Source organism: Dreissena polymorpha, chromosome 8 (assembly GCF_020536995.1).
Source record: "Dreissena polymorpha isolate Duluth1 chromosome 8, UMN_Dpol_1.0, whole genome shotgun sequence".
Lineage (NCBI taxonomy): Eukaryota > Metazoa > Mollusca > Bivalvia > Myida > Dreissenidae > Dreissena > Dreissena polymorpha.
In genome coordinates this window covers 33,511,734-33,538,343 of record NC_068362.1, presented here as the reverse complement: position 1 = coordinate 33,538,343, position 26,610 = coordinate 33,511,734, and the positions used below count along the sequence as shown (strand labels likewise).

At 36.5% G+C, this 26,610-nt stretch overlaps 1 protein-coding gene and 1 pseudogene across 1 annotated transcript; one reads left to right on the top strand and one right to left on the bottom strand.

The window, feature by feature from the left end:
• The first annotated feature begins 214 nt into the window (after positions 1 to 214).
• On the top strand, positions 215 to 26,036 carry LOC127840431 (DNA primase small subunit-like; annotated as a pseudogene).
• LOC127842049 (uncharacterized) lies at positions 7,843 to 10,148 on the bottom strand. Its single transcript, XM_052371379.1, has 3 exons — positions 8,888 to 10,148; positions 8,244 to 8,623; positions 7,843 to 8,017 (listed from the first exon to the last, which is right to left on the bottom strand). The coding sequence occupies exons 1-3, from the start codon at positions 9,953 to 9,955 to the stop codon at positions 7,849 to 7,851; spliced, it is 1,617 nt and encodes a 538-aa protein (XP_052227339.1). The 5' UTR covers positions 9,956 to 10,148; the 3' UTR covers positions 7,843 to 7,848.
• Positions 26,037 to 26,610: the final 574 nt, after the last annotated feature.

Genomic DNA, 26,610 nt, shown 5'->3' with positions numbered 1-26,610 from the left:
ATCTTAATTTCCCATATATGTTAAACAAATACTATTCGGAGCGAAAGAATCCTTTACAAAAGCCTAATATTACATAATAATTAAATAAGGGCGAAACAACCCACTTGTAAGGGCGAAACGACCCTGGGCAAAACGACCCGGGGTGACAGAGGGCGAACGGGATTAAGGGCGAAACCACCCGACACCATTAGTGTCACGGCTATTTGGCGCCAAACTCTACTTTCATTTTGTTATTGACAAACAATTTCAACAATGCCGGAAGAGAATGCTTACGATCCTGAGTGTCTACCAGACCTCCTTCCCATATATTATAAGAAATTGTTTCCATATGGTCACAACTATAGATGGCTGAACTATGGCGGCGGTATGTATCAGTTTAATTTGTTATCAGATCTATCGTTCACACTCGCAGGCAATGTCGAACCATTCTTCTGATTAATTTCAGGGCTCTTTTACTTTTACAGGGGTTTGCCTGGCTTCATTGGAAAGAGGCCCTAGCCTATGGATATTGGGAAGAAATTGCTCAATGTGGGAAGAATTCTCGCTATAATTACTGCTTTGGGAAATGAAAAAGCTGGTGTAAGTTAGGATTTTTGGGAAAACTGCATGATTTAAAAGAAATTTTCAATTGGGAAGGGGCCTTTAATAGGCCCCTGTTATTTAAGACTGAAAACCCCAGTTTAAGTTCAAGAGCATCAACGCGATATGATTATTCAATAAGGCATAGGCCTGGGTAGAACCAGTACTTGGTGGACGAGATCTAAAGAACTCTCCCACATTGGCCATGTGGGGATCGAACCCGTGACCTCCCGATCCATAGGCGGATCCACTACGCCCTGTTGTAATGTAAAAATTTGTTAACTTATTAATATCTTTCAATTCCTTCTCATCGAGATGCTTGTGGTATCGATCATTTTGTTTGTATTGAACATTTCACGACTTTCAGAAAATGTTGCATGAAATAATGGTAGATTCTAGCATAAGACATCACATTGCGTCAGGCGATAAACACATGATCAGTGAAAATATCATTGTTCTGATCTGAAGTTTAATGAAATCTTTAAATAGTTAAGTTTCATTGGTCTAATAAATGCCTATTGCAATCAAGCACACTCCTTTTCCAGGATGACGTCGCAATACCAGGTAAACACCCACATAGCATAGTGGATATAATTGCGGTAGGGTAAGGAACTGTCGGCTTTGTGCTGATAAACCAGCATTTTTTCCTTACCACTTTGGGACTGGTGCCAGTACCGGTCAAATTGGGAAGATTAGCGTTGTTTTCATCAAAATTGGGAAATTTGTTAATTATGCACAAATCTTAATAAAGTATATACTAAACTTAAAAAACTGTGTGATTTCTGGTTTATTTTATATTTATCATTGAAGAATAATCTATGGACAGAATGAAAGACTTCAGGGCTTTCCACAGGCCATTTAACGATCCCTCGCTGTGGCGCTTGAATTTTGAAATCAGAGTCCCCGGGGCGCTTGAAATTTTCCGATCAGTATATTTTTCAGTAAAAGAAAGTGGAGATTGTCAAAAAAAATCAAGGTTTTTCTATCAGTGTATCAATATTCCCTGTTTTAAAAGAGCACTCAGTACCTACTTTCACAAGTAATCGCCATAAACACCACATGGGGTAATGGATAATCCACTGATAAGAGAATAGTATGAAGCGCGTATTGATTATTCTAGCCACATTACACAGTCATTTAAATGCTGACAAGATGTATCAGGTAACTTTCCAGTTGTTAAACTGTGATGTTCATCGTCCAATCGGTTATGCGAATGCTTATGAGGGCGGGGTTAACTATCGACCAATATTTTTTATTGACGTCGGGCACGAAGTACGAGTTTATGGCAGCAATACATTAAAGACGGTTTCGGGCATCATCATCACACCTTTTTACTGTAAACAAGTGTTACCTATGACTCATAATTAATACGAGAAATTAATTGCAAGTGGTAAACAATTAATTACTTATAGCGAGTAAGTTGTGCAAATAACTCCCGGTTACAATTATGCAATAACAATTTAATTCCAGTACATGTATATTTCATCATGTCCATTTATAGAACTGATTCACCTCGCTTTTCTGACATTTATTCAACACGTAATGAGCTTTAACAAATTTTTGTTGAATTTATTACGCACACTTGTAAATGTTTCGTCCGATAATCAATATTAAGAAGACTGATGATGGCAACCGGCCGTAATCCTCGTGGACAGCGTGAATTTCATGCATAATTCCGTCAAAACATTTATTCGACTCGTAAAGTGTTTAAAAAAATTATCGTTGAATTCATAACACAACTGTAAATATTTGTTGAAATCTCAAATGGGAATAATTAAATTTGTGATCCGAAACCCATATTCCAGTAAGTCGATGTTAACGCCTTTTAAATCTGAAACACACTTCCGAATGTAAATGTTACCGCAATCGTAAAATATTTTTGTTCAAATTAGCAGTGCAAATTTATTTTATGTCGAATCTTTTTCTCAATTAAAAAGAGCGCGAAAATTATGCAGCATGTACAACGTCGCGTCATTTGCATAGAAAGCGTGCATGTATTGAGCGTTTTAACAAGCACACAACACGTCATGGGATTGACGCATGTTCAGAGGCAATATTTCATCAAATCTATAAATAGTCACTTAAAATTTAGTTGATACTATAGAAAAATGGCAAGGTTTGTGTTAAAGAAATAATTGAGAGCTTTTATCGTAAATATTTACCAGAAAGTGATTTATAAGACGGGATTATTGGGTAATAAATAGAAACTTGAAAAGAAGTAAGTATACAGTAATAGAGTCAGTTTGAAACGGATGTATTGGGGAATCGTTCGAGTCGGGATTTTACTGTGCGAGAAAGTTTTTAAAACAAACAATATAAAAAATTATATATATTTTTAAATGACTGGGGGATTTTCTTGAAGAGTCATAACGCTCCAAATGACGTCTTTTGACGCTGTTTTTCTTTGAGTTATAACGCACCACAGAACGTGAATTGACACGTTAATTTTTTTTTTAAATCAACGTCGGCAGGGGACACCCCTCCCGAACCACCCTATCAGCCCCGGGGCGCCTGACAAAAATTCTGTGGAAAGCACTGATACTTGCATTTGCCACCCAGTCGAATATGACATTCCTGTATTTGAATTCATACCTAGAATTTAGAAATCAAAAGTAAACGCTGCTATGTAGCAATGATTAACACCTTTAATATCAGAATTGTATCTTATATCATGTTTAATAGACATTTGAAAACATCTGAACAAATATCTAGTACTTATGATGTTGACGTACATGGAGGTGAATCTGCACCTGTGAATCCGTACCTAGTTAGAGGGCTGCACTTATCGACCGCTTTTTTGTTTATTTTCTTTTGATAATACTATGAATTATGCGCCCCATAGTTGCTGGTAATTCGCGAAAATGTGTTGCGATGTGATTAAGGTTCCCCTTCTTGAGTACTACTACCGGAGTATTCAGACAACAGGAACCAATCAATATATCGGGGAATCAATCAATATATCGTCATAAACACTTGCTGTGGTTACTTCCCCTGTTTTTTCCTGCGAATTGGGAATTTTATATTTGATTTGGGAATTTTCATTTTGATATTGGGAAAAATGGTTGCATTGGGAATTGTGCCTATTTTCGGTACTAACTTTATATAGAGGAAAAACGCTGTAAACAACCTTTAAATAAACAATTTTGACATGGATTCTACGGGAATATAATAAACCTTTGAAGGTAATTTTTTCTGCATTTATTCATTAATTAATGCTTTTACTTGTTTCCTTTACCTCTTGATACATGGTGATAGGAGTTTATAATTAAGCTGTAAGCAAGATGTTATTACAAAAAAAGGAGATATTGATGTAAATAAATTAATAGCAAATACTCTAGGTCCAAAAATAATTATAAAAAAAGGCCTACCAGGTTGAAAACAAAAATATATTTCAGCTGTCTTGGCATTAATTTTTTTTAAGCCCTAGCCCAGCTGGGCTACCAGCTTGGACATTTCACTAGCCCGAATCAATTTTAACTAGCCCGAAATAAAAGTTATAATTCTGTTACATTTGTAAGTTTGCATTGAAGAAACATAGAACAATAAAGATCAAACAAATAAACACTTAATTGTGTTTTATTCACAGTTAATGTGTGACAAAAAATTTAACACAAGGTCTTCAAACATCTCCATTCCTTCATGGTCATTCACATTGTCTGAGTCACCGACATCCAGGTCTGACATGTCAGGTATGCTCTTAAAGGCCACCTGAAAAATTTCAAAAAATTGTTATAACATGATATGAATTTTCCACTCAAATATCTTCATAAGTAAACGTAATGTCAAACTAGCAATTATACCTGTGCATAAGAAGTAGAACAAGAAGGTAACTTTTCTGCCCTAACTTCTGTGTCTTTTTAATCTAAAACGACTTGCGTAGCAAGAGTTCCATTGCCTAAGCCACATCTGCTTTGTCGCCGATTGTACCAGCATCTAAAATGCAGTATGATAACACATTTGTATTTAATGTCAGGATTCGTTCCGTGACCAGGCTTCCTGAAAAGGCCGGACCGCCGGTCTTGTCCGGCAAAATTCTTTACGGTCCGGCGAAGTTTCTAATATTGCCGGTCCTTGTGACAGGCACAAAAAATTATGACAAAATACCAAAAAGTCAAATACTTGCCAAAAGAACGAAAACTCCCCCATTAAAATCACTATTTTCATGAATTTCTAGCCTTTTTGTCATTAAGAACACTAACGCGTCACTAGTTCTTAAGAGTGCTCTCCCTTTGTTGTTTTTTCGACAATGTCAATTTCATTGGTCTGACATATTACTGTGCCATATCAAAACAATCAATATGAAGCAAAACTGTAAACATTTAAACGGGATAATGGAAACATCACAGTTTACATGTACTTCGGAACCAAGACTGCACATGAGCAAAATCCCCTGAAAATCTTCGTAAATTAAGCATTTTGATGTGAGGCCTTTTTGTCCCCAGAAATAAATCTGATAAAATAGACTATTACATACACCCGATCCCTATAAAAAAATATTTTTCCCTTTGAGTCTGACTAGAATTTAAAGCTGTTGTCCATCATACACTGTAATCACTAGAACACGCAAGTGTTTTGTTTTACTTTATCAAGTGTACTTATACTCAGGCTGCACATTCCAATAAATATTAGTTAAACTTTACTTAATTATTCAATTATAAACTCATGCTGTTCGGCCAGGTGAATTTTTGTCCGGACAGGCTAACTTTTCCATTAGCCTGTCCGGTTGACAGGCATTTTTGGGGACTTTTCAGGAAGCCTGCTTGACAGATTAATTTTATCTGTTAAAACTATACTTGTAAGTTAGTGCATGATATTTAATTGCATGTTGTTTGCTTACATTATGTATGAAGTGCACTTACCAGCCAGCCAGTCAGCAATGCTAGCTCAGAATCAAATTCCCCAATACATGGAGACATCAAAACGAAGCCATGAGGCATGACTGATTATTTTTCCATAATGGTTGCAATTTTGGTTTCATTGACTGTTCATAATTTTTGTTGCAACCTTCATTCTCATTGTGCAGTTTATGTTTGTGTGTTGCGCCCACAAAAATATTGCAAAAAAGACATTAAAATATATTTATCGCCGCATGTTCTCCCAGTGATATTTTTACAAATTTTCTCATCTGAGTCCTGGTACTGGAATACTTGCAAATCTGTGAGTCCCCGTATTGAAAGAATGAGTCCAAATATTAAAGGATTTTGAGAAATTTCAATGCATTTTTGGGTATCCAGGGGTTCTGAAATAAGGTGTCCGAGTTGTCCGAGTCGTCAATTTCCCCTTCCGGACAAGCTGTTTTTCAAAGCTGGCTCGTCCGGGGACAAGTAAAATTTCCGTGGTTAACATTTTTTGAGAACGTAACTACTCCATTTTCCGAAAATCAAAAACGAAAGTTTATATAAATAGCTAATGATTAATCTGCGGACTGGCACACGTTTTCAACTGCAAGGTAGGTAATTTTCCGATAATAATTATTTAATGTAGTAAACCAGTCCACGCGTATTTAGCAACATTCAATCACGCATAAGATAACATTTTCAGTAGAGAAACCAGCGCACATGTCTATAGCGACAGCCAATCACGCATCAGATAACATTTTTTGTAAATTGCAAATGGCCTCATACATGTTCTACCGACATGCAGCGAACATTATATGTTTTTTTAATAAAATGACTTCAACGTCAAGCCATGACGCAAATCAGACCAATGATAAAATCAGTTCGGCGTCGGAGAAGACGAGAAAAAACAAGTATGAATATGATAAAGCCTATGACGCCAAGCGGAAACGAGAATTTGTTAACTCTTGGCTAAATGATTCCCCTTGGCTTGAAAACGTTGCCGGTGTGTGTAAATGTAAACTTTGTAAGGAGTTTCCTTTATTAGCAGATAAAGTATGTTTGTATCATTTGCTTAATTAGTAATGATCTTTTCTTTACCTATCTTAAAAGTACGGACAAGTACTTCTTTGGTACGGACAAGTGAATTTGTGGGTCCAGCTTGTCCGTGGACAAGTAGACTTAAAATATTTCAGAACCCCTGGTATCACATATGGGTTGTATCGGACACCCTCAGGAAAATTGCCATGTTTTGTAGTGACGTCACGGTTTATTTCGGATAGCTTTTGATTTTATTGTTAAACCATCTTTGTCAGAGTAAGTACAATAACTTGTCCGATAATAATCGAGGCATTAAACGAACCATTTACGTTTAAATAGGTGTTGGTGCGCTAGGTGTGGATCGGACACTTCCTGGCTTGTATCGGACATCAAAAAGGGGTTTATCGGACGACTTATTTTCTAGGGGTTGATCGGACAGGACACATTTGTTTACGATACCATTGAGACAGTGGACCCATTTCAATATATTTATCGACCTTTTGACGAGAAAAGGAAATGTAAAAGTGATGTAAGCACTTAAACTACGTCATCATAGTTAAAAAAAAAATCATGATGTCATTGATGACGTAATTTACAACTTTTACTATTACTACGCTTCGTTTACAACTGACAGCTTCCCGCATCGATTTTTGGCACGATTATTACAGCTGGGCGAAATTTACTTTTTGATACCCATTTCTATACAAGAATGAAATTTATCATACCCATTTTGATACTGATACTTTAAAATATGTATGCATTTATATACAAGCACATTTCTGATATCAATACCCATATATATACTTTGATGCTCAAAACCATACCCATATCAATAATTTAAGTCGAAAAACACACCCCATATTTTCGACACACCCTTATATACCCGTATATAGGAAGTTATCCCCCCCCCCCCCGGGGGATAATTCTACTGAAAAATATTGAACTGTTGTAACTGATACGAACTGAATTATATTTAATAGATAACTTGCGATGAAATGTTAACAATACACGACATCTAGGGTTGTTAAAGCAAATCGATAACTACCAACAAATAAAACCTATAACATTAAAAGAGGGACTTATCCAGTTTTAAAACATTTAATTTCGTGGATTTAACACGATAAACATGCCACCGACTATGTACACAAGAACAAAATCATTGCGTTTTTATGGATTTTATCAAAACAAACAAAAACACCGTTTCAGTTGAGTTGTAGATCTGTATCAAGTGTTGTTTGTAATTGTGATTGTTAATTATTATAATTTATTTATTTTATCATCATACTCATTATCAACAACAAGCACTACAACAACAACATCATCATCACGTAATTATACAAACTCAACACATGTATTTCATAAGTGACTATTTTCCATTCAAAAACTCAATTAGTTAATTGATCACTGCTTTCTTCTTGTTTATGTTCAGGGCTACTTTTGATTTCATTTCTTCCTGCTTTGCCAATCTTGCCACTTTTCTTTCTTCTTTTTTTCTGAGCTCGTCTTCCTTCTTTCTTTTTGTCTCCTCCTTTTCCCTTACGATCTCGTTGCTAGTGAGCACCCTTAAAATAAAAGGAATGCACGTGACGAGAACGACACGAAAATGCTTGCAACCGCGCACCTGTCAAACACATTAATTTTTGTCATTCGATTATTAAAGGTAAGAATGCAGAACAAACGCTGTCAAATTATTCAGATATTAATAAGTATAGTGTCAAGATGAATTACTTAGCAAATGAATAAGTAAAATCAAAACTTTATTGACCAAGCAACAGTGTAGCTGCATACCTATGAGACGTCAGTTTTCGTTTTGAGGGTTTGCTGTCTGGGTTGCTTGCTGGCTTGGGTAGTTTGAAGAGATTCTCTACTTCATCATATGGGGAGGACGAAGCATACGTTGCCAACGGACTTACTCCTTCAGGCAGTCCAGGGGAAGCAAGACACTCCGTTGCGACAAACGGATACTGACCCAGGTGCTCTGGAGGGGTTGGCGACAATGGTTCGATAATGGATGTGGCGTAACTTGGTTCCGTGATCAAACTACCAACGTCAAATTCTACCTGCATCCCTGCATTCATGATGGCCTCTAGGATGTCTGCTGCCACAACGGACTCTAGCGTTAGCATGCCGCTTTCGTCAGCTGTCCCTAAAACTTGCTCACTACCGGCCTATAGATATAATAAGATTTTAAATGTTATGCGAAATATCAGTTTAGGTTGTTTTTCTATTGTTAAGTTAGCCACTAATCGTAAATATCATATGGGATCGAACACATGACACGATCATTTTGCTTCTTAAAATAAACGAACGGTACTGTTATTATGCGTTTGACTGGTTACAGATTATTTTGCGTATTTGAAATAACATTTTTCTACATTGTATTTATTTCATAGTGTGTTTTTTTCCAAACCAATAAAGCATTAACAACTTACCCCACTTCCCCCACAGACGGAATTAAGCACCGCAACATTTGGCACCGCAACATTGTCGCAGCAGGACATCTCGGTGGCGTTTGTAGTTGGCACAGCGATATCAGTGGGAGCTTTGTCAAAGGCGCTTGAGGGCATGAATGCGCTGTCCGGTATGGCCGACATGTTGATCAAATGAATTCCGCAAGTTATAAAGCCCTTCGTCATGTTGTGCTTGGTAAATGATTTTTCATAAGCGTTTTTGAATAGGCTGGGCCAAACCCATTTACAGACGCTGTTGTTCGGGGATTTTGACATAAACTCCGTACAAATCCTGTTGAATTCTTTGGAAAATGGACCAAACACAGTCTTGTCCAATGGATTTAGCCACTGGGTGGTGTGGGGCGGTAAAGCAAATAAAGTTATGTGTTCCGCTTTGGCGCAGTCAATTATATCTAACGACTCATGTGAACTGTGACTGTCTAAGATAAGAAGTTGAGGTCTTTGTGGGCCGATGCTGGGCAGAAATACGCCCTTAAAACATTCGGTACCAAGGGACTCCTCCATCCAACCTTTTTGTTGGTATGTCCACTTGGTACCGAAAGGACCTTCGGAGACATTGAACGCGTTTAAAGCTTTACGCGTCTTGCCTTTGACGACAACCATAGGTGGGACGTCCGACCCAGCCGCATTGATACAGGCCGTGACTGTGATTGATTCACGTGAGTTCCCTACCCGCCCCGGGACGTTTCTGGCCCCCTTAGAAGCAAACACGCGGGTGGGCTTATGTGTCAAAGACACTGACGTTTCGTCCATATTCCAAATTTGATTTGGTTTGTCATGGAGCTCTAGTTGTTGTACAGTTTCTGCGAGGGCAGAGAAATACTTTTGCGTTACAGTTTTATTTAGCATCCTACTTCTCACTGTAGAAAGGGCGACCTGGGAACGCAGACTTAGCCCGTTCCTCTGGATGAAGGCATTCACCCAGTCATCGCCTGGCACTCCATGTTTGAATGGCGTTTTCAGGTGCAAGGAGGCAGCGAGTTGGGCAGCTTTTGCTTTTAATTGCTGCCTATCAATGCCAAATCCCATCTCGGCAGCCTCCTTGACCTTGTCCGCCAGCAAACGCTCAATGTGTAGCGGGAACACGGTCTGCTTGCCAGGTAGGGCAGCAACCTCAACCCTGCCACTAATGCGGTCATGCTAGGTGGACCTTGGTACATTGAATGTTGAAGCCGCTCGCCTGATAGACATGTTGCCTATATTAACCTCTGTGACAGCCTTTTCTAAGTCATCCCTGTCATATTGACAGCGGATACCCTTTCCTATTTTAGGCATTTGTCTGAAATGAAGACGCATTAATGAGCTAAGGTAAAATGGAAACGCGCACTAATTAAGATCCCATTTTCAAACATTATTATATATAATATTAGTTATTCCTTTTGACAGAAATGGAATGTCTTATATGTTATATATTTTGGCTCGACGATATGAGATCGGATTGCAAGCGAGGAGGGTCGGTGCTAGACCATATGAAACATATGAAATGTTCAGACTGCAAAACGTATATTCATGTATTGAAATAAATAGTTGCTACTGAGTACCCAAGAAAGTAGAGAGTGTGGGGGAGTGGTGGACGAGAGGGTCACAGAGTGGATGTAAGGGGCTGTTTTTTTTAAATAATTTAAAAAGTAACTTAGTGTCTCTATAACTCGTAAAAAACACACGTTATACGATTGTTGACTTTTATTTGCTTTTACTAATGTTATATATATTAATATACATTTTTATCGTAGAAAGAAACATTTTTTTATTTCATTTATCGTCTAAACTGTTTGTGTTGACATGCTAGACACTATAATCTATAAAGAAAACATTCTAATTTCATCTGAAATGTCTATTAAATTATTTCTTTCTTCGTCAGTCAGAAAATCCATAACTTTATTGACTAGAAACACGTGGCTGTCTGTTACAATCTCGTCTTTCGTTGCTCTTATTTTGTCGCTGTTCCATTTCAGCAACGTTTTCATCACAACCTCCGCAACAGTCTGATACTTTCTAACGAGATATTTCATCGTAATATGCAGCGTGGCCAACAAAGGGTGGTCGAAATACCATTCATGGTCATACAAGTTTTCTAAAAGTTTAATGGTGTAGAATTGTTTTCTATTGCAGTGTCTTTTCATGCCAATTTCTTCACTGTTCAGTGCTAGAATTATATTTCCAGACGCCATCTACGATAGAAAAAGAGGAGGAACGTGACAGAAAGTAATGAGAAGGCCGCACAATTCTTGTTAAAATGCACCCGACCCTATTAATAAAACATGCAGACCATAACGACTGTTCGTAGTCTTGCCATAGTTTGGTGTCCGATAAACCCCGATAGCATTTTACGAAGCATTTTTTATCTGGAGATTATCGGACAGTTTAATTTTTCTTATTTTTTTAACATTACATGTAATGTTTGTAATAGTTTTATTATGTTTTTTCAAAAGATAAATATATCACTTAAAATATAAATCGTTTTCTCACAACGGTATCACTCATTTCACAACGTACCGTTACTTGTTAAATGACCGTTTCAAATGTTCCCGCCTCTCGGATTTTCGCCAAGGTCAAGAGGGGATGTCACTCCAAACAAACTCGCATCTTCCAATCGAAATCGTTGATTTAATCCATCACCCAATCGGATGATTGGTTGCATTATACTATGAAAACGTATTTATAGAATGTAAACAAAGATCAAACGGTTGAATGCAAGGTCGTTATGTATGTAAATATTCGACTTTTTGTGGTTGTCCGATAAACCCCGTGTGTCCGATACAATCCAGGGTTACTCTAATTCGAAACTTTGCATCCCCAGAGGTTTTTGTGAGTCCAGGAAGCAGGACTCGCAGGTAAAAAAATCACTGTTCTCCACCCAGTAGCAATATTAGTTATAGCGTCTCACGAGATTGACGTACAACACTGTTCGTTAAGCGTCTAATCAATGAGTGCTCAAGGGAAATAACAAATGCAGTTTTGAATAAGCGTCTATATGAATCTTTTTCGGACATGTTACTAAGTTTGGACATGAAAAATGCACTCAACCGATCGGGCTACTGGCTTAGAATTTTCACTCGACCGACGCAAAAATCAGTCGACCGAGTAGACGGTCAATTGGGTGACGTTCAAGACTGTTTCAGGTCAGGATTTTACATTAAGCAAACATGAGTTTTTAACAGGAAATTAGTTTCCTCATGATATCTAAATAACACTTTGAATCATTTGATTTCCAATTACCTAAATTGTTATGCTGGGTACTTAACTTGGGAGGAAATAATGAAGCATATTTATTTTGACAGTGTTTTTGTTTGTTTCAATTGAATAAAGTATATATATTTTCCAAATGGAACCTAAGAATTCAAAATTAAAGCTTTCTCCAAAAACTAGGAGTATTTTTAAGTATATACATAAATTTCATCAACTATCAAGCTCTTTAAGTTGATCTTTAGTAAATGTAATATTGATAACACTCTAATTCTCAATTTTAAAGCATTTGTAAGTAAGAAACAAAACAATGTGATTTTTCAGTCAAAACAATGTGTTTTTTCCCAATCCAAAGGGACCAGGACCCATTCCAGAAATGGTGTAAAAGAAAACACTGTTTGAGGTGAAGGGTCAAAGTCATTAGGGTTTGTAACAGGAAAAATGGACCTTACAATAACTTTACAATGCTTTGACCTACATTCATGCAAATTGGGGTGATTTTTGTAGTTACTTGGGTAGTTTATGTCATCAGGTCAAATCTGAAGACAAGTACAGTGCCTTCCCCAGGAATTTGTTCAGGCGCCCCGGTGGTGGGTTCGGGAGGGGTGTCCCCTCCTGATGTTGATTTTTTTTTTTAATTTAACGTGTCAATTCACGTTCTGTGGTGCGTTATAACTCAAAGAAAAACAGCGTCAAAAGACGATCATTTGGTGCGCTATGACTCTTCAAAAAAATCCCCCAGTCATTTAAAAATATTTTTTTTATATTGTTTAATTGTTTTAAAACTTTTCCGCACAGATAGTAAAAGCCCGACTCGAACGATTCCCCAATACATCCGTTTCAACCCGACTCTATTAATGTATACTTACTATTTTTCAAGTTTCTATTTATTACCCGATAATCCCGTTTATTCCGTTTTTATCAATCTCTTTCTGGTAAATATTTACGATAAAAGCTTTCAGTTAATTCTTTAACACAAACCTTGCCATTTTTTAAGTGACTATTTATAGATTTGATGAAATATTGCCTCTGAATATGCGTCAATCCCCTGACCTGTTGTGTGCTTGTTAAAACGCTCAATACACGCCATTTGTATGCAATAGACGCGACGTTGTACATGCTAAATAATTTTCGCGCTCTTTTTAATTGAGAAAAAGATTCGACACAAAATAAATTTGCACTGCTAATTTGAAGCAAAAATATTTAACGTTGCGGTAACATTTACATTCGGAAGTGTGTTTCGGATTAAAAACGCGTTAACATCGACTTACGGTTATGGGTTTCGGATTACAAATTTAATTATTCCCATTTGAGATTTCAACAAATATTAACCGTTGCGTTATAAATTCAACGATAATTTGTTTACACACTTTACGAGTCGAATAAATGTTTTGACGGAATTATGCATGAAATTCACGTTGTCCACGAGGATCACGGCCGGTTGCCATCATCAGTCTTCTAACTATCGATTATCGGACGAAACATTTACAAGTGTGCGTAATTAATTCAACGAAAATTTTTTAAAGCGCATTACGTGTCGAATAAATGTCAGAAAAACGAGGTGAATCAGTTCTATAAATGGACATGTGGAAATATACATGTACTGGAATTAAATAAATTGTTATCACATAATTGTAACCGTTATAATAATTAATTGTTTACCACTTGCAATTAATTTCTCGTATTAATTATGAGTCATAGGTAACACTTATTTACAGTAAAAAAGGTGTGATGATGATGCCCGAAACCGTCTTTAATGTTCTGTACTGTACTAATTACCGGTTTTATATTACTCAAATGGTACTACTACTTGCTTATCAAGCTGCGATAAACTCTTACTTCACGCCCGACGTCAATCAAAAATAATGGTCGATAGTTAACCCCGCCCTCATAAGCATTCGCGTAACCGATTGGACGATGAACTTCACAGTTTGACGACTGGAAAGTTACCAGATACATCCTTGTCAGCATTTAAATGACCGTGTAATGTGGCTAGAATAATCGATACGCGCGTCATGCTATTCTCTTATCAGTGGATTATCCATTACCCCATGTGGTGTTTATGGCGATTACTTGTGAAAGTAGGTACCGAGTGCTCTTTTAAAACAGGGAATATTGATACACTGATAGGGAAACCTTGATTTTTTGGACAATCTCCACTTTCTTTTACCGAAGAATACACTGATCGGAAAATTTCAAGCGCCCCGGTGACTCTGATTTCGAAATTCAAGCGCCCCGGCAATGGGCGCTTAAATGGCCTGGGGAAGACCCTGAAGTAGTCGGGTTTGTATCATGAAATTGGCTTCCTTTCAATATCTAGAGAATTTTATGGATTATATAAATTAGTATGCTGGTAAGTCTCGATGCAGAAAAACTCCTAATGATGTTCAATTCAGGAGATCTGAGGGAAGGGGCATAAGGAAGACTTTGCTGGGAGTCAGAGGACCTACATGTTTTACAAACATCTCTTGATTAATAACGACTTTATTTTACTTTTCAGTTTCTAAGGATTACTTTAGTAAGCGTGAATTCTCATTCACGCTTAAGGATGACATCTACATTCGTTACCAGTCTTTTTCCAACCAAGATGAAATGGAGAAGGAAATTCAGAAAATATGTCCGTACAAGATTGATATTGGAGCTGTCTTCTCACACAGGGTATCATGGTTCATAGCATCACTTTTTCATGTCCCCCACCCACTCCCCCACCCACTATAGTGGGGGACATTATTGTTTTTGCCCCGTCTGTTGGTTTGTTTGTGTGTTTGTTTGTTTGCTCCAACTTTAACATTTGCCATAATTTTTGCAATATTGAAGATAGCAACTTTATATTTGGCATGCATGTGTATCTCATGGAGCTGCACATTTTGAGTGGTGAAAGTTCAAGGTCAAGGTCATCCTTCAAGGTCAAAGGTCAAATATATGGGTCAAAATCGCTCATTTAATGTACACTTTTGCCATATTGAAGATAGCAACTTGATATTTGGCATGCATGTGTATTACATGGAGCTGCACATTTTGAGTGGTGAAAGGTCAAGGTCATCCTCAAAGATAAAAAAAAATGTTTTTACTTCAAAGCGGCGCAGAAGGGGACATAGTGTTTCTGACAAACACATTTCTTGTTAAACCTTGACATTGCCTCTAAAATCAAAGTGCTTCCACCTACAACTTTGAAACTTCATATGTAGCTGCACCATGATAAGTTCTACATGCCACACCCATTTTTGGGTCACTAGGTCAAAGGTCAAGGACAAGCTTTCATTTATTCATAACTGCACCCACAGCCGAGCGTTGGCACCAGCTATGCTATGCTCTTGTTATAAATCTTAAATTCATGGAATTTTAACAAATGACTAAGATAAGACTCTGGACTATAACATTTGTTGGAGATTTGCTTTTGTGATTTAGAGTACCCAAAAATCCACGAAAACCGGTGTCAAACAAATGATATTGGTTATCGAGAATGTGTTTTGACTAAAATTATGAAATTAGTGTTGTTATTTTGCTAAAAAATGAATCAAATTGAGAATACAAGTGTTTGCAGTATTACATTTACTTGGGTAGAATTTATATGGATGGGAGATGAACAAAATATTGAGATCTAAAAAAAAAATTTTTTTTTAAACCTATTGGGAATCTTTAGCTCCCATTTGGGAAAAATATATAATTTTTTCAATTGGGAATTCGTCCGATTACTGGACCCAATTTTGAATGAAAAAAGCACACTGTTTCACATTAATATGTTTACAAAATCTGTAATATTTATTATACATTTTTAGCTCACCTGAGCACAATGTGCTCATGGTGAGCTTTTGTGATCACCTTTTGTCTGTCCTGCGGTAGTGCTGCAACAATATACCGAAAATACCGGTATATATCGCAATACGCAATCCGCATATTGTATTGCGTTACGATTTTCATCATACCGGTACTAAAATTCTACAAAAATTCATCCACATTTCGTCCAGAAAAGCCATCCAAAATAATTATATCAAGGTAAACAAAACAAATCAGTGTTTACTGTTTAGTAAAAAATGGTTACGTAAAAATAGCATTCTAAATAGTCTATTATATGGAGTAGCGTTGTTACATGGGAGTTTGCAAGATCTGCTTTTGCGTGTCACACTGTTTAATTTAAGATGAAGCTTATGGAAATACGAAAAAAAACAACAATTAATTACATAATAAAAATGTAAATTGATGTTATTATAAACAGAAGTAATAATGGTCCAAAAAAAAAATTACCATCAGCATTCTGATAAGTTACACTACCGGCTTTTAAACATCCACAATTCTCTTTCGGGTTATTTTTCTTCTTGTCGGCTTTTATAATAGTTCTCAAAATGGCAGATGAAACGAAAGCCTAGTTTTACTTTATAGATAATTCCAAGGGAAAAAGTGTCAAGCCAAAAAAGGAGTTAATTGTGATTATTAAGCATTTTGTAAAAAAGGCTAGAATTGCCAATAGGATGTAACTAGAACCTAAACATATAATACAAAGTATATGTTCATGTAATTAAGTTGGTTTTGATGATTAGCTGGCGATTTATAATTCTGGTACAAGTTAGCAATATATTGCAATATATTGCAATACAGGTTTTAGAACTGACAATATTTTGCAATACGGTTTTTGGCGTATTGTTGCAGCACTATCCTGCGGCGTCAACATTTGCCTTGTTAACACTCTAGAGGCCACATTTATTTTCCAGTCTTCATTAAATTTGGTCAGAAGATTGGTTCCAATGATATCTCGGATGAGTTGGAAAATGGTTACCTTTGCTTGAAAAACATGGCTGCCAAGGGGCGTGGCATTTTTCCTTATATGGCTATAGTAAAACCTTGTTTACACTCTAGAGGCCACATTTATTGTCCAATCTTCATGAAACTTGTTAAGAAGATTCATCCTAACAATATCTTGGATGAGTTTGAAAATGATGCCAGTTGGTTGAAAGACATGGCCGCCAGGGGGCGGGGCATTTTTCCTTATATGGCTATGGTAAAACATTGTTAACGCTCTAGAGGCCACATTTATTGTCCAATCTTCATGACATTTGGTCAGAAGATTGGCCTCAATGATATCTTGGATGAGTTCGAAAATAGTTACGTTTGCTTGACAAACCTGGCTGCCAAGGGGCAGGGCATTTTTCCTTATATGCTATCAATAAACATTGTTAACACTCTAGAGGCCACATTTATTGTCCAATCTTCATGAAACTTGGTTAGAAGATTCATCCCAATAATATGTTGGACAAGTTTGAAAATGATGCCAGTTGGTTGAAATCATGGCCACCAGGGGGCGGGGCAGTTTTCCTTATATGGCTATAGTAAAACCTTGTTAACACTCTAGAGGCCACATTTATTTTCCAATCATCATGAAACTTGGTCAGAAGATTTGTCCCAATGATATCTTGGACAAGTTCGAAAATGGTTCCAGTTGCTTGAAAAACATTTCCACCAGGGGGTGGGGCATTTTTCCTTATATGGCTTCATGAATCTTCATGAAACTTTGTCAGAATATTTGTTTAAATGATATCTTGGATGTGTATGAAAATGGTTCTGGTCTGTTGAAAAACGTGGCTGCCAGGGTGTTCACTAGTCATGAAAGTTGGTAAGAACATTTGTTCTAATGACAACTTGGGCTGCACAGAACAGGTCAGTTCCTTTGAGTCTCAGGTGAGCGACTTTGGGCCTTTCAGGCCCTCTTGTTTGTTCAAAAGAAAATGTTGCCAACTTTTCCCTTCATTTGGGTGAAGTGTCAGGCCTTATAGCTGTTATTTTCTCATCTTTTTAATTACACATGCATCCTTTTTACCCAAATCCAGTCCCACAATCCCCCATTGATGTTTTAAAATAAGAGGTGTAAATAATTAATACTCTTTAAAGCTGTAATAAATAACCATTCTACTGAATAGTTACTGTGTATAAAAAATTTTACCTGACAAATTTGATTTATATTTATTCAAATATACTTTATAAAAAAAAACTATTTTCTCCAATTTAAAGCAATTTGATTGGGAAGGGTGCCTTTGAAATTGGGAAAGATGTTGTTGTTTTGACTAAATGTGGGAAATATTGTCGTTGTTTTTTTCTAACAAAAAGTTTAACATTGAGAGTAAAACTTGATTTAAATATTATATTTACAAAGTTTTAACTAATACAGCGGGATGAGAGATGAACATAATGTTGACTGATTTAAAAAAAAACCTATAAACAAATATGTATACTTTTTTCCACCGGGAATGGGTCACTACTATACCGGTCCTGTATTAGAAAGAAAATAAACACTGTGTTGTCTTTCCCCAGCCAAAGGAACACAAGACTGTGTAGGCTGCGGCCTTCCAGGCACAGGAGAAAGAACTCGTCTTTGATATTGATATGACGGACTATGATGATGTGAGGTCCTGTTGCACGTACGTGTTTTCATATTTGAGCCTTGTTTTGGGTAAATTTGGGCTTAATGCATGTGCGTAAAGTGTCTTCCTGGATAAGCCTGTGCAGTTCAAAGAAGCTAATCAAGGACAACACTTTCTGCTTTATTTTACTTTTGTTTAAAGGATGAATAATCATGACGAAGATCCAATGCAGTTTTTGTCCATGTTTAGCCTGTGCAGGCTGCACAGGCTAATTTGGGAAGACACGTCACGCACATTCATTTAATCCCCTGTGCACAAAGTGAGACACTTTTAAAGAAGAAGGGGGCATATAGTAATCGAAACGTCCGTGTCCATCGTTCCATCCGTCATTCTGTCCGGCTTCTTGTGAACAGCATTACTCGGGAAGTAGTGAAGGGATTTTTATGAACTGCATATACAAATGTAATCATTGAGCGCATTACAGGGAAGTGCCGAGTACAAAAACCTTAACTCTCTTAGGATTAACAGTGTTATTCTCCTTTACTTGTGGGTTGTGCAGTGAATAACTCCGTTTGTATTTAAGGTATTGGCATAAATTTTGGTACATTGTGAAAAAATGCCGAGTTCAAATAGCACAACCAGAGCTGCAGATAAGGGTCGTATTTTCGTAATTACGAATTATTTTCAAGTTCGTTACGTATTTATTTTAAAATTTTGTCGTACCATTAAGAATTACAAAATCAAGTTACGAATATTATTTTTACATCGGTTCGTACCAATTTTTATTGAGTTTTTTTTGCGTATTAAAGATCTTTTCAGCGTAAACGGCGTAACATCTTTGTTCAGGTGTATAAAGAACTGAAACGATACTATTTAAATGCTGTAGGGCATGTAATTATGAATTCTTCACATGCACATGTGTGTCATGTGAAAAAATGCAAATTTATTCATAACAATTAGACGTCATGTATATATCTCAAATAAAGAGTTACTGTTTGAATAAACTGATCCCGGCCGATGCCCAAAGTGCACATAGGACGCCCCCAATGCCCATCAATCACGCTAACTTGCTTAAATATTATAAATTAACAATTGTGAAACATTAATTTGTTCAAAGAAGCTGCTAATATCTGCAAGATTCATCCATCACCACCAATCAAGAGAAGTGTACATGACTTCACGTACAGCCCATACAATAATCAGTAGTAATAAACGATTCAGGTAAAACCGCGAGCGGGATACGCAACTCTACTGCCATTTTTTGTTTTCTTATTTTTTTCTTTTAATGGCAGGGGGACGTATGAGGACCCATGGCTCGAGACCGGTGTCTAGGTGCCTTCATCACCTCCCGAAACCTCTAATTTTAGAGAAATCTACAAATAAGCAGCTATTATTATACTGTAAACATTAAGTATTATTTAGTAAAAAATGAAATTAAAACATTATCAATTTCATTGCGCAAATTAACATAACAAACAAACATCAAAAGCATCCCGCACACACCCCGGACATCAACATAAAAACAAACAAATCACTCAAACCATAAAATCCATAAAGCACCTAAAAAGAATGTTGATAAATCATAAGTATTCCGAGAAATATATAAATGCATATGACGAACAGCTATATTAAACTGACTTCAACATCTAACCAGTCACACCAAAATGAAAATATTAAGTAATCGTACAATAAGAATGTCTTTAAAATTAAACGTTCATTACGAAAGACAACAAAAAATAATAACACTGAAATTTAAACATACCAATATTTCAATAAATATGCTGGAGGTACTATCTCCAGGAAGTGAGAGTCTCGAAAAACATGACACCCATAACTTAAAAAACCTCATTCAAACACAATATTAAGTAAAAAATGAGTCAAAATAATCAAGAAAACTTAGCTGCTTCAGACTTAAATGAAAATACACCCATCGTCTTTCCCAGTAAAGGAATCGGTTTGTGTTAAGATCCCATCTCACATGGACTAAAAACCGAACTGAAAATATACTAAATATAGACTTTATAATTGCAAAATTATAAACATAAAAGCAATGTAACCAATAATTTAACTATACATTTGCTCATTAAGGGCGGGCGGGCGGGGTTATCACCCTTTCGTTTTCTTGTTCCATAACGTTTGCCTGTCAAATACACCCTCGAATGGCGACTCAATAGATGTGCAAATCATATATACCCCAAAACGAAAAACTCGTGCGCTTTCGCGCTAAAACATGCACACAAAACCCGTGCATTATTCGCGCTAAATCATTACCATAATCTCTCTTTTAAATAACACGTAATAAACCATACTATACCGTATTTATCAAACCGAGAATAATTTCATTTATTTATTTTTTAGGTCATTTAGAAAAGTTAAGAATTATTTTCCAAAACTTAGTAGTAACGTTAAGAATAAAATTTAAGAGTTATGAATTATTTTTGAAAATCTGGTAGTAACGTTAAGAATTTCACAAAACCTTATCTGGAGCTCTGACAACTGTTTAATCAATTTTAAGGGTGGCATATAGCATTTGAACTGTCTGTCCGTCCGTGCGTTCATCAGTCGGTCCGAAAACTTTAACATTGGCCATAACTGTTGCAATATTGAAGATAGGAACTTGATATTTGGCATGCATGTGTATCTCATGGAACTGCACATTTTGAGTGGTGAAAGGTCAAGATCAAGGTCATCCTTCAAGTTCAAAATTCAAGAAATACAATCCAAGGGAAGTAATAAGCTTTAAAAGGGAGATAATGACTAAACCTGCAAAATGATATATTGAAATTTTATTTCAAAGCGGCGCAATAGGGGGCATTGTGTTTCTGACAAACAAATCTCTTGTTTTTACCTTGTTAACACCAGGGTTGGCACCAATCGACCGCCCCCGGTTTTAACCGATGGTTTTTACCGGTTAAAACCGCCCCGGTCAATACTCCTGAAGTGGTCATTACTGGTCAATACTGGTCGATTGAACTTTACCCCCAATTTTGATTAATATTCCATACTTAATTAAACAATATTGATAATACAAATTAAACAGACATGTTGTTATTGCAGTCTTTCAGAAATACCGTCGGTCCTCGGATTTTTCCGATAATAATTTGGAAAATCCGGAAATCATTCTAATATTGCCGGACCTCGTGTCCGGTAATAAAATTATGGCGAAATATGGAATTCCATAAGCTCTTTCCAGAAAAGTTTCAAGGCAAAAGTGGGAATTTACCGAGTTATTTATGAATTCTCCAATCATGTAAAACATTTTTTCATTGGTTGCATTTCTTGAATGACGTACGTGCATATACGGTATCCGAAGATTTTTGCTGCGTCGTCAATGCGAATTACACACTACGTCATAACTATATGAGTAGATTCGCAAAGGGAGAGAATCGATACCATATACTTTTGGTTGCCGTTATATCCGATTAATTCGTAAGCAAGCAGGGCATTAACACAGGTCATTGTGATCTTCCCGCGATCTGTCAACACCTACACAGGAGTTCAAAGCGATCTGACAATATCTACACATAGGAAAACAGAGTATCCAGATATATAACTGGTGATTTTGTTTTCATTTTATTTTTTATTATCTTAAAACGTTTCAATTAAAATTTGGTGAAGGAGCAATACCAAACTCTCATGATGATCAAACTCAGCACTGCAGATGTTACAGCTTATGAACCTTCAGCAGCTGTAGACAAATGGCTGTTAAAATTCGATGGTTTTATGTAAAATATTTGATGAGGTTTTTACGTAACAAACTCACACCTACATACAGGACCAACAAAGTTGTCTACCATAATTAAAAAATCATCCAAATAATTCACTCAAAAGCATTGGGATTGACTTTAAGACTAGTATAATATTATAAGGTATGCTAGCCTACAACAGCTTAGCAAAAAGATTAAGTATTGTATGCTCATGATACAGGGAGATGGTCTTCGTCGACTTAATTATTAGCGCCCACCCAAGGCTATGCCTGATGGGTATCCAACGAAAGAAGATTAGTCAGAGGATGTGTCTTCAGTAGAGGATTCAGATATCCAGGATGAAGAGACAAATGCTAAAGAAATCTTGGCAATTCTGAATGATTAAATGCATGATTTGTATATTAATCTGATAATATTAAAATATTGTTAAAAATGTCATCTTTGTCTTTCGTCGTCATTTTTTACTTTTTGGGCCTAAAATAATCAATCTGGGCCGGAAATGGCTGCATGATTATAGGACCTCGTGGCCGGCAATAAATTATAATTTTGGGAAGGACTGCCAAAAATGTCTTAAGCTATTAATACCCACTATTTTATACCTGTTCATGCAATTTGTAGGCCAATCTCTCACAATTTTGCAAATTAGTCAAAGTTGCCGTTGGTCAATTGGATTTTTCTGGTCGATTGAACCTAAGGGCAGATTTGCTTCATTGTCAATATCAGAGACATAACACAGCATGCATTTTATTACCAATTAAGGCTTAGGGGCCAGATTAATGACCCTAGAAAACACAAGAGTTATGTTTGTCCATCTGTTTATCAAATAGATATATCAATAGATCAGCAAAATACTTTGGTAACTACAATAGTAATAATACTTTAGTTACAGATGTGATACACTGAGATAAAGATATTGCCTTAGTCCTTATGTATTTGAGGCCGTTTCCATAAATAATGGATCAGTAATTTTTTACAGCTTTTAAGATATTTTTTTACAATAAATAACTCAAAAAAAGTTTATCAATTACATAATAATTATTGATTTAGTATAGAATAGCTTAAAGTCTTCCTTTGCGATGTTTAAATGCTACAATTTTCAATCGACCAGTATTGACCGGTTTTAACCGGGTATTGACCGCCGGCCCGGTCAATACTCAATTGACTGGTCAATATGCCAACCCTGGTTAACACTCTTGACATCATAGTTTAAGTCCAATCTTCATGAAACTTGGTCAGAACATTTGTTCTAATTATATCTGAGCTGAGTTCAAAGTTCCAGTCTTTTGAAAAACATGGCAGCCAGCGGGCAGGGAAGTTTTCCTTATGTGTCTGTAGTAAACTTTGTTTACACTCTAGAAGTCACATTTGTTTTCTGCTCATCATGAAACTTGGATAATACATTCGTTCTTATATATTGGCTAAGTTTGAAAATGGGACCAGTTCGTTGAAAAACATGGCCACCAGTTGGCAGGGCAGTTTTCCTTTATAGCTAACGTAAAAGCTTTTTAACACTCTAGAAGTAACACTTTTAGTCCGGTCACCATGAAACTTGGTTGGAACAATTGTTATTTTGATATCTGGGCTGAGTTAAAAAATGTGCTTTCGATCTGTTGAAAAACATGGCCGCCAGGGACGGGGCAGTTTTCCTTATATGGCTAAAGTTAAACCTTGTTAACATTCTAGAAGTCAGATTTGTAGTCCGATCTTCATGAAATTTGGAGATAATATTTGTCGAAATGAAATCTTAGCTAATGTTTAGACTGGGCCATTTAAAATATAAAAAAGTGGGTCACAAGGTCAAATGAAAGAAAAAGCTTGTTTATATCTAGAAGTCTCATTTCAAGTCAGAATAGCTTAGTTCCTTTGTTTCTCAGGTGAGCACTTTAGAGCACATGGCCCTCTTGTTTATAGTTCGTTTCTTGGTAGTGCATAATTTAGGAAGTAAAAAATAGATTTAAATCAAACATCAAATAATGACAGAGGGCATTAGGTAAAATTTCTGAGTACAAGAATTGTAACTCTTTCATTGGGTTATACATTTACAGAGTTATTGCTTTGCAGATTTTCTTGTTTGGAGCAAAACTCTTTCAGTATAAAATGTATTGAAATAATTTTTATATAAACTGCGGAGGTATTCAGCTCTTACAATGACAGAGCTTGATTGAATTGTTCATGGCTCTCATTATGATTAATCTTAAAAATGTCTTATCAGACATTTCAGGGTTCTCACTTCAAAATGTGTTGCTTATCAGACATTTCAGGGTTCTCTCTTCAAAATGTGTGGCTTTTCAGACATTCCAGGGTTCTCACTTGACAATGCGTGGCTTTTCAGACATTCCAGGGTTCTCACTTTAAAATGTGTGGCTTATCAGACATTTTAAGAGTTTTCACATGAAAATGTGTGGCTTATCAGACATTTAAGGGTTCTCACATGAAAATGTGTGTCTTTCTTGACACTTTTTTGCCATTTAAAAAAAAACACTAGCATTTGTTGTAAATAGGAGCCATTTTGTATCATACCATTATAAAATACAAGACAAAACAAGCCAGCTTTTAGAGATTGAACTTTGCTTGCAACAAAAAATTAGTTTTCAGCATGTATGGAATTCACAAGGTAAAAAAGAGATAATTTTTAAAACTTCTGTCTGTATTTCATCATGTAACTTGCCATGCTTCTCTATAACAAGGGGTGTTCTGTATGCTTGCAGGGGTGCTGATATATGTGAGAGATGTGTTCTGTATGGTTACAGGGGTGCTGATATATGTGAGAGATGTGTTCTGTATGCTTGCAGGGGTGCTGATATATGTGAGAGATGAGTTCTGTATGCTTGCAGGGGTGCTGATATATGTGAGAGATGTGTTCTGTATGCTTGCAGGGGTGCTGATATATGTGAGAGGGGTGTTCTGTATGCTTGCAGGGGTGCTGATATATGTGAGAGATGTGTTCTGTATGCTTGCAGGGTTGCTGAAATATGTGAGAGATGTGTTCTGTATGCTTGCAGGGGTGCTGATATCTATGGTGTACAAACTGGTCCAAATCTATTCTAAACCGTCCGGGACGGTTTACTAAACTGTATCGGACTGTTTCATAATTTTGAACCGCTCATGCGTCTGTAAACCGTATCGGGCAATTTATTTGTGGATAACAAACCGTCTGATTCAGTTTAGGAAACCATCTGGGACGGTTTCCTGGCGTAAATTATAGTACGGCATAGGTTTTGAAGAGGAGTCAATAAAAAAAAGTATTTCTTTAACTAATTCAGAACATTTTCAATCTCCGGCTTTGCTTGTGGTATTTTTGTCAATTGCTTACTTAAACAAGTATTATTCAGTCTATTAAACCTGTTCAGTTTAAAAGCTGCTTCCTTCTAAAATTGTATTAAAAAATGCACTGTTAAAGATTACATTTGTAACCTTTGTCAGAAATACTTTGTAGGCAAATACATTAATTTTGAGTACTTAAAATATTTATTTTTAACTCTGACGTGTTTGGCAGCAATGATTGATTGAATATTTTGAAATTCATTTATTGTCGGAGAAAAATAGCGTCGCTCCAGATGACAACGATATTGCATCACGCTCGTAAAACTTCCAAAGCAAAGCATAATTGTAACCCTATTCCAGCAATAATACCGTATCGGACGGTTTATGCGCACAAATGGTCCAAAACTTTCCCAAACCGTCCCGGACGGTTTATAAACCGTCCGGGACGGTTTAGAATAGTTTTGGACCAGTTCGTACACCATAGATATCTGTGAGCGATGTGTTCTGTATGCTTACAGGGGTGCTGATATATGTGAGAGATGTTGACCGCTCATGCAGATTGCAATCAAGATCATCGACAGGGCGCTCAGAGGTCAGTAAAGTGGATGAGTTAGTACACATGAGACATCAGTATCAGGTCTTTGTAAAAATCACTTCAAAACAGAGCTGTTGTAGAGCTAATTATGATAACAGTAATTTTCCCATTTGACAACAAGTAAGGCATTAATCAATACATCACATGATACACCAGAAAGTGATCCTTGTAAATAAAACTAATTACAAACAGAGTCATTTCAGAAATATTGAAATTTTATTATTGTGACGAGTTACGAATTAATCATTTCTCATCAAACGACAGTTAGTGGTCTTTGTAAAAAACAACAACTACCAAACAGCCATTTCAGAGATATGGTTACATAATTTTACTTATGTTACAATTTAGGGATAGGATTTTCACATCCCAATAAGATCTGAGGAGTCTATTTTGTATTTACCAAGTGTTATAATGGATTAACAATTATTTTCCCTGTTGTCATTTTCAGATGACTTTGGGTCAAAGCACCTATTGTTGGTGTATATTCAGATGATTTGGGGTTTAGACACCTATTGCGCTAATTTTCAGATGACCTTGGGTTTAAGCACCTATTGCGCTTGTATTTTCAGATTATCTTGG

Excerpts from the sequence above, each read along its gene's own strand:
- LOC127842049 (XM_052371379.1), bottom strand. The coding sequence starts at position 9,955 with ATGGGATTTGGCATTGATAGGCAGCAATTAAAAGCAAAAGCTGCCCAA. Across the intron at positions 8,624-8,887 it reads CCGTCTGTGGGGGAAGTGGG|GCCGGTAGTGAGCAAGTTTT; the intron begins GTAAGTTGTTAA and ends TTATATCTATAG. Across the intron at positions 8,018-8,243 it reads CGAAAACTGACGTCTCATAG|GGTGCTCACTAGCAACGAGA; the intron begins GTATGCAGCTAC and ends TTTTATTTTAAG.